The sequence below is a fragment of the Babylonia areolata genome, chromosome 31 (assembly GCF_041734735.1).
Source record: "Babylonia areolata isolate BAREFJ2019XMU chromosome 31, ASM4173473v1, whole genome shotgun sequence".
Lineage (NCBI taxonomy): Eukaryota > Metazoa > Mollusca > Gastropoda > Neogastropoda > Buccinidae > Babylonia > Babylonia areolata.
The window spans coordinates 2,265,230-2,275,229 of NC_134906.1; the positions used below are offsets into that span (position 1 = coordinate 2,265,230).

Here is a 10,000-nt window from a genome sequence, read left to right on the forward strand (position 1 = left end):
TATTACTCGTATATGACTGTCAACTAATTTACACGCACATAAATACCGACGTCCGACCATGCAGCCGTATTGCTGAACTTCGTTTTTGGTTATTTATCTATCTCATGTCATCTCACATTTTTCTACATCATGTTACAATCATGTTCATATTATACGAGAATGGAGGAAGCCCACATCTACAAGACCGAGAAGTATGCCAGTCTAGCCAGCAGCCTGAGAGAATCTGGCTTCCAAGCCAGAGTCCTCGCCATAGACATTGGTGCAAGAGGGTTTGTGGGTGCATCTGCCTGCAGCCTCATGAAACAGCTGTCCATTTCTGGCAGAGAGAGGACGTGGGCTCTCAAGGCAATGGCAGAAGCAGCAGAAAAGAGTTCCAGCTGGATCTGGTCGAGGAGGAATAAATAAATTTCCCTACTCAGACTAGGCGTACGATGATGGCTCAGTGGTTAAAACGTCTGCCAGAAAAAGGTTAATCAGTTCTGAAGTGGCGACCACCCTGGAGGCGCGGGTTCGAACCTGCTGAGGACCAGGAAAAAAAGAAAGAAAAGAAAAGCGGCAATGCAAGGGCATCCAGGAGTCATGACCTGGGTGCGGCCCGGCCCCCTTAGAGTGTAAGGAGTTAAGGGCCGAAACACTTGACTGAGGGGGGCTTCTTCTCTGAAGACCTTGTACTGTCCAGCTCTGCCTAGAGTTTCTTATCACTACGAGAGAGAGAGAGAGAGGTGGGAGAGAGAGACAAGACAAGACAAAATTCTTTATTTCGAGGATAATAGATAAGCACTGGTGTTTTTTTGGTTTTTTTTTTTTTTAAACATCTAGTCCCCGACCTGAATAGGGTCTACACTACACAATACTAAATGAAATTAAGGGAGAGAGAGATGTTTGTACGCCCGCCTGTTAATTTATGATTGTTGCCTGTCCATTATGTTAACATAAATATAACGTTTTGGAGATATTCATTTTGTGAAACATGATACACACGCGCGCGCACACACACACACACACGCACACACGCACACACACACACATACACACAAAAGCAGCAGCAAAAACAGATCAACTCTGAAGGCTCCAGGATTATCAGCGTATTCATCGTCATCATCCCCACCGTCGTCGTCATCATCATCATCCACATCGTCTTCGTCGTCGTCGCCATTCTCGTCATCATCATTATCATCAATAGTTTGAACTACGTTGTTGGAAAGGAGAGCAGTACTGAGTTTGAGAAGATTGTGCCACGTGTCGTCGTCATCATCATCATCATCATTATTATTGTCAGTTTAACCCCCCCCCCCACCCCCCCGAGACACTCGTCTCATCGTCGTCGTCATCAGCATCATCATCATCATCATCATCAACATCACCATGATCTTTGTAATCCAGTTCGAGGAACACACCCCCACACTACATCACCCCCCACACACTTCCCCCACACCACCCCCATTCCCCCCCCACACACCCCCACCCCCCCACACACACACACTACTCCCCCCCAGCACCACCCCCACACTACATCACCTCCCCCCCCCCCACACACACACACAGAATCACACTTCACCCCCACATTATCCACACACACACACACACACACTATCCCCACACCACCCTACCACCCCCAGCACCACCCCCACACTACACCTACCCAACCCCCCTCCCCACTCACTCCCCTCCCCCCTACACACACACACACAAACAACAGACACAGCCTCACGGTGACGTGCGTCATTATTAATGATCATCCCCAGGCGGTCCGGGCAGCGGGAAGGGGACCCAGTGTGAGCGGATCGTGCAGAGGTACGGCTTCACGCACCTGTCCTCCGGGGACCTGCTGAGGGAGGAGGTGGCCTCGGGGTCCGAGCGGGGCAAGACCCTCACCGCCATCATGGAGAAGGGCGACCTCGTGCCCCAGGTCGGTGCTGTGTGTGGGGCTGTGGTGCTGTCACCGGTACTGTACTGACACCTCACAACACTGCTGGGTAGAGGTGGTTGGTTGTGTTTGTGGGGGGTTGGGGGTTCACATCTATTTTGTCTCACCCCCCCCCCCTCTCTCTCTCTCTCTCTCTGTGTGTCTTTTCCACCACCAACAAACCCACCTCGTTGTTCATGATAACAATACTATTTTGTCATTGTTTATGATGACGATGTTTGTTGTTATTATTGTTTACGAGGGCAATGCTGTGGTGTCGTTGTTCATGATAACAATACTATTTTGTCATTGTCTATGATGACGATGTTTGTTGTTATTCTTGTTTACGATGACAGTGCCGTGTTATTTTTGTTTTCTATGACATTGTTGTTTTGTTGTTGTTCACGATGACATTGTTGTTTTGTTGTTGTTCACGATGACAAGGCTGTGTTGTTATTGTTGTTTATACGATGATTTACGATGACGATGTTGTGTGTTTTTGTTGTTGTTGTTGTTGTTTTCAATGACAACGTTTGAGTTTGTTGTTTACGACAACAATGTTGTGTTGCTATTGTTGTTTGCGATGACAATACTGCGTTTGTTGTTTGCGATGACAATGTGTTGTCGTCGTTGTTGTTTTCATTGACAACGCGGTGTTGTTGTTTGTTTGTTTGTTTGCAATGGCAACTGCTGTGTTGATGCTGTTGCATATGGTCGACAAGAGTTTGTTGGTAAAAATAATAATAATAATAATAATAATGGTATTTATATAGCGCTGAATCTTGTGCAGAGACAAATCAAAGCGCTTTCACACCAGTCATTCACACGCATGCAAAACTCTAAAAAACTGGAGAAACTGAAGACAAGGAAGAGGCAGGGAAGGGAGGCTATTTTGGTGTTGATCTTGATGTCGTTGATGTCGTTGTCGTTGTTGTTGCAGGACACGGTTCTGGATCTGCTGAAGGAAGCCATGGTGGCCAAGGCAGCCAGCAGCAAGGGCTTCCTTATTGACGGCTACCCCAGGGAGCTCTCACAGGGCACCCGCTTTGAACAGGAGGTCAGTGCAGGGATTTGGGGGTTGGCGGGGCGGGGGGTGGTGGGAAGGAGAGGAAGGAGGAGGAAGGGAGGGGGTTGGGGGGTGGGGGTGGAGAGGGTACCTGTTGGAAAGGCCGGGTGTGGGGTGGGGGTCGGTGGGGTGGGGGAAGGTTGGGGAGGGTGGATTCAAGAGGAGAGGAGGTGGTGGTAGGAAAGACGACGACATGGGGGAGGTGGTAGGGGTAGGGAGTTGGGGTAGGTGGGTGCGTGGGTGCGGTAATGGAGGTAGAAGAGAAATTTTGGGGGTGGGGTGGCGGGTGGTGTGTGTGTGTGTGTGTGTGTGTGTGTGTCTGCATCTATCTGTCTGTGTGTGTCTGTCTGTCTCAGTATCGATGTGTGACTGTGTGACTGTGTATGTGTGTGTGTGTGTGTGTGTGTGTCTGTCTGTCTGTCTGTCTGTCTGTCTGTTTGTGTGTAACTGACTGACTGTGTGTGTGTGTGTGTGTGTGTGTGTGTGTGTGTGTGTGTGTGTGTGTCTTGACAGTCTGTTTGTGTGTGTGTGTGTGTCTGTGCATGTGTGTCTGACAGATGGACAGATTCATCGGACAGGCAGAGACAGACTGACGAACAGACAGACAGACAGACAGATAAACAGAGAAACCAAGCTCGGCAACACTGCTGCACACAGGATGCAACAACAGCAGCAGCAGCAGTCGTAGTTGCTTCACATCCGACCAGAGGACGTTGTTGAACAGTGACACGTCAGTTTGACGACAAGCTGGATGAGGAAGATTAGTGAAGAAATTCAATTGAACTTTCCCTGGCAGCACTGGTCCCACTAGTAAAGCTAGCTGCACACACACACACACACACACACACACACACACACACACACACTTACACACACACACACACACACACACACACACACACACACACACACACACACACACACACACACACACACTTACACACACACACCACATCAGCAGGCCTTTGTCCGCACGTTCAATCATCAGTTTTCAGTTTCAAAGAATGGGAAGGAGGAGGAAGAGGCGTGGCAGCGTAGAGAATGGCCCATATGCGCTGCGCCACAACCTGCTTAAAAAAAAATTAGAATGTGAAAGACTACTACTGTTGCTGCTGTAACTGCTGCTGCTGCTGCTACAACTACTACTAGCTAGTGCTACTCCTACTAACAACAACAACAACTACTACTACTACTACTTCTACTGTACAACATTGGTTATCGCTCTGGCAATACATCACTGCTCTGTGCAATACAACACTGGTTATGACTCTGACAATACAACACTGTAGTTATCACTGGCAATACAACACTGGTTATGACTCTGACAATACAACACTGGTTATGACTCTGACAATACAACACTGGTGATCACTCTGGCAATACAACACTGTAGTTATCAGTCTGTCAATACAACACTGGTTATCACTCTGGGAACACATCACTGTAGTTATCACCCTGGCAATACAACACTGTAGTTATCACCCTGGCAATACAGCACTGGTTATCACTCTGGCAATACAACACTGGTTATCACCCTGGCAATACAACACTGGTTATCACTCTGTCAATACAACACTGGTTATCACTCTGGCAATACAACACTGGTTATCACCCTGGCAATACAACACTGGTGATCACTCTGACAGTACAACACTGGTGATCACTCTGACAATACAACACTGGTTATCACTCTGGCAGTACATCACTGTAGTTATCACTCTTGCCTTACAACACTGGTTATCACTCTGGCAATACAACACTGGTTATCACTCTGGCAATACAACACTGGTGATCACTCTGTCAGTACAACACTGTAGTTATCACTCTGGCAATACAACACTGGTGATCACTCTGACAGTACAACACTGGTGATCACTCTGGCAATACAACACTGGTTATCACTCTGGCAATACAACACTGGTTATCACTCTGGCAATACAACACTGGTTATCACTCTGACAATACAACACTGGTTATCACTCTGGCAATACAACACTGGTTACACTCATGGCAATCCATCACTGTATCACTCACGCTGGCAATACATCACTGGTATCTTGCAAGACAACTGGTTTCACTGGATAAATTGGTTATATTGGATACGCTGTGTTTCTATGCATAACAAACTGTTTTCATTGTCACTATGATCGACATGTGATTATTCTGTGTTTACTGATGACATGCCTGGTTATATTGTTGTTTCCCTGGCATAACATGTGTTATTTGTTTTGGTTTCACTGGATACATGGTTTTGGATTTACTGTATCACCGCAGTACAAGCTGGTTGTTATTGTGCTAATACAACACTGGTTATCACTTGATACGATGTGTTTCATTTGTTGTGTGTTATTGGTACTGTTTTCAAGGGACAACCGGGTTTTGAGTATGTGTTCACGACAACACTGTGTGTTTGACGTACTTGGTTGTTTGCAATGACAAACTGCGTTTCACTTGTTGCGATGACAACTGGTTATCTCTTGGCAATACAACACGGTTGTCATTGGGTTCATGTTTCATCTGGCAATGACAACACTGGTTGATCTTTGGCAATGCACAAGGTTTTTGGCAAATAATCATTAATCACTATGGTAATATATAGGTTATCACTCTGTGCAGATAAAATAAGCGTTATCACCCCTGGCATACAGCATGTACACTCTCAAAAAACTGGTAAACTGGAAACAAATAGGACAGTGGCAAGGACATTTTGTGTGTTGATCACTTGATCCTGGTCCTTGATTCCGTTGTCGTGTTGGCAGGACACGGTTTCGACTGCTAAACCACTGGTGATTGCCAACATGGCACCTAGCACAAGGCTCCTTAGTTTACTGGCTACACACGCAGACTCTCACATGTATCACCTGGCATAACATGGTAGCCCCATGCAGATTTGGTGGTACTCTTGCTTACTGGGTGAAGGGCAATAACAGTGGAGTTATCAGTTGGCAATACCTGTTGAAGGCTCGGCATACTGTGGTTCACTGGCGATGGGAAAGGTTGGAGTGGAAATCAAAACAGGGTGTTTGGTAAACAAACGAGTATCATGGGAGTAAACGTGGTGATCAGGGTTGGGGGCGTGAATGGTATACACTATGCAATAAACATTTGGTATGGCTGGCGCTGGTGTCTGTGGAATGTGGTTATGCTTGGATCTGTGTTTACTTGGCTACTGGTGTATCACTCTTGCTATCAACTCTGGTTGTCCCCTGGCTCAACATGTTTCGACATGGCAATACCTGTGTGTCACTCTGTGTTCACTGTGGTGTACCCGTTTGGATAACACTGGTGGTGTTGTGACGTTGTGTGATGTCACTTGGCTCAAAGTTTCCATCTGGTATTCTAATGGTTGTGTGTGTGTCGTTGTGTTGTCTCGGGAAACATCTGGTTGTATTGTGTAGTCTGTTCATTGGCATAAACAGATTGGCAATTCAACAGGTACATTGGCAAAACAACTAGGACACTGCAAACATCACAGACACTGCAATACAACAGGTTAATCAACTCGGCAAACACTGTAGTCACACAGGATGCAACAATTCCACGCAATACAACCGTGGTTCACTCTGCCAAACTGGTTATCACTTGGAATACCACGTAGTTTACCGGCACAAGACTGGATGAGGAATAATATGTATAATTGCAATAACTTTTCCCATGGCAACACTGGTCCCACTAGTAAAGCTACTGTATCACTCACAAACACACATACACCGCATACAACACATACCTGGCAAACACACATTTATCACACATCAAACACACACTACACACACAAACAACACTGTGATCACTACACAATACAACACGAACACCGCAATCACTGGGATTCTCGCACGTTCAACATCAGGTTTTCACTTTCAAGACACTGGACAGGCAAGAACAGGCGTCTCGGCAGTAGAAATGGTCATATCCTGGCGCACACATACCTCTTGGCAATAAATTAGAACTTGGCAAACACACTGGTTACCTGGCAGTAACTCACTGTGTATCAACTGGCTACAGTAGTTATCACTCTGCAACAACACTTATCACTGCAAACAACACTGATCACTCTGACAATACAACATGGTGATCCTCTGGCAATACAACACTGTCACTCTGGCATACACACTGTAGTTATCACTGGCGATACAACACTGTTATACTCTGGCAATACAACATGGTTATCACTCTGGCAACGTCACTACTGGTGATCACTCTGGCAATACAACACTGTAGTTATCACTCTGGCAATACAACACTGGTTATCACTCTGGCAATACAACACTGGTGATCACTCTGTCAGTACAACACTGTAGTTATCACTCTGGCAATACAACACTGTAGTTATCACTCTGGCAATACAACACTGGTGATCACTGGCAATACATCACTGTAGTTATCACCCTGGCAATACAACACTGGTTATCGCTCTGGCAATACAACACTGGTTATCACTCTGGCAGTACAACACTACAACACTGGTTATCGCTCTGTCAATACAACACTGGTTATCACTCTGGCAGTACAACACTACAACACTGGTTATCACCCTGACAGTACAACACTGGTTATCACTCTGACAGTACAACATTGTAGTCATCACTCTAGTAATACAACACTATAGTTATCACTCTGATCAATACAGCACTGTGCAACACTGGTTACCACTCTGGCAGTACAACACTGGTTGTCACTGACAATACAACACATGTTGTATCACTGACAATAGAACACTGGTTATCACTGACAGTACAACACTGTAGTGATCACTGACAGTACAACACTGGTTATCACTGACAATACAACACTGGTTATCACTGACAATACAACACTGGTTATCACTGACAATACAACACTGGTTATCACTGACAGTACAACACTGGTTGTCACTGACAATACAACACATGTTATATCACTGACAATACAACACTGGTTATCACTGACAGTACAACACTGGTTATCACTGACAGTACAACACTGGTTATCACTGACAGTACAACACTGGTTATCACTGACAATACAACACTGGTTATCACTCTGACAGTACAACACTGGTTATCACTGACAGTACAACACTGGTTATCACTGACAATACAACACTGGTTATCACTGACAATAGAACACTGGTTATCACTGACAGTACAACACTGTAGTGATCACTGACAGTACAACACTGGTTATCACTGACAATACAACACTGGTTATCACTGACAATACAACATTGGTTATCACTGACAGAACAACACTGGTTATCACTGACAGTACAACACTGGTTATCACCGACAGCACAACACCGGTTATCACTGACAGTACCACACTGGTTATCACTGACAGTACAACATTGGTTATCACTGACAATACAGCACTGGTTATCACTGACAATACAACACTGGTTATCACTGACAATACAACATTGGTTATCACTGACAGAACAACACTGGTTATCACTGACAGTACAACACTGGTTATCACCGACAATACAACACTGGTTATCACTCTGACAGTACAACACTGTAGCTATCACTGACAATAGAACACTGGTTATCACTGACAATAGAACACTGGTTATCACTGACAGTACAACACTGGTTATCACTCTGACAGTACAACACTGGTTATCACTGACAGAACAACATTGTAGTCATCACTCTAGTAATACAACACTATAGTTATCACTCTGATCAATACAACACTATGCAACACTGGTTATCACTCTGACAGTACAACACTGGTTACCACTCTGACAGTACAACACTGGTTATCACTCTGACAGTACAACACTGGTTATCACTCTGACAGTACAACACTGGTTATCACTGACAGAACAACACTGGTTATCACTGACAATACAACACTGGTTATCACTGACAGCACAACACTGTAGCTATCACTGACAATAGAACACTGGTTATCACTGACAATACAGCACTGGTTATCACTGACAATACAACACTGGTTATCACTGACAGAACAACACTGGTTATCACTGACAGCACAACACTGGTTATCACTGACAGAACAACACTGGTTATCACTGACAGAACAACACTGGTTATCACTGACAGCACAACACTGGTTATCACTGACAGCACAACACTGGTTATCACTGACAGCACAACACTGGTTATCACTGACAGAACAACACTGGTTATCACTGACAGAACAACACTGGTTATCACTGACAGAACAACACTGGTTATCACTGACAATACAACACTGTAGTGATCACTGTGACAGAACATCACCGCACACACACACCGTGTGTATCACAATAATATTACTGCGCATCGCTGTGTGAACGACAACAACAGGTGGTGCCGGCGCAGTTCGTGCTGTGCTTCGAGGTGTCTGACGACACGATGACCAAGCGGCTGTTGGGCCGAGCGGCCAGCAGCGGGCGTGTGGATGACAACGAGGAGACCATCAAGAAGCGCCTGGAGACCTTCCACTCCATCACCTCGCCCGTCATCGACCACTACGACAAGGAGAAGAAAGTCCGGAAGGTAAAGGAAAAGAACGAATCGGAAAACAGAAACGAAATTGGTCAATGGAAAAAAAACAACCGGATATGGTAAATGAAAAAGAAACGAAACGAAATGGTAAACGGCGAAACGAAACTTAATTGTTTTTACCCTACCAGGATGGTTGATTAGAGTAGTAAACTGTACATTGATGTTAAACAACCCCCTTACCATCAAACATATACAACCCCAGCCATACACACAAACAACCCCCCCCCACCACCACCACCACCACCAAACACATACAACCCCAACCACACAAACAAATACCTCCACTTAAACAACTCCAACCGAACAAACTTGACCTTAAGGGTGAAGGCGCCAATAGGTCGTTAAAACTCCAACAACAATATTGATGTTGTTGTCGTTGTTCTTGTTCTTGTTCTTGGAAGCAGCAACAACAACAATAGTAGTAGTACTAGTAGTAGTTGTAGTAGTAGTGTTTTTGTTGTTGGTAGTAGTAGTAGTATCGTTATCGTTATCGTTATCATAATTTCTGCACCATGAGAGTGCATACAGTGGCTT

At 45.2% G+C, this 10,000-nt stretch overlaps 1 protein-coding gene across 1 annotated transcript in view; it reads left to right on the forward strand.

Annotated features, from left to right (window-relative positions):
- The window catches only part of LOC143276128 (uncharacterized), a 216,782-nt gene that overhangs the window by 176,178 nt on the left and 30,604 nt on the right, over nucleotides 1-10,000 (forward strand). The window contains exons 25-27 of the mRNA XM_076580537.1: nucleotides 1,746-1,909; nucleotides 2,847-2,963; nucleotides 9,266-9,457. Coding sequence (XP_076436652.1) covers nucleotides 1,746-1,909; nucleotides 2,847-2,963; nucleotides 9,266-9,457 — 473 coding nt within the window. The remainder of the gene's footprint in view (nucleotides 1-1,745; nucleotides 1,910-2,846; nucleotides 2,964-9,265; nucleotides 9,458-10,000) is intronic.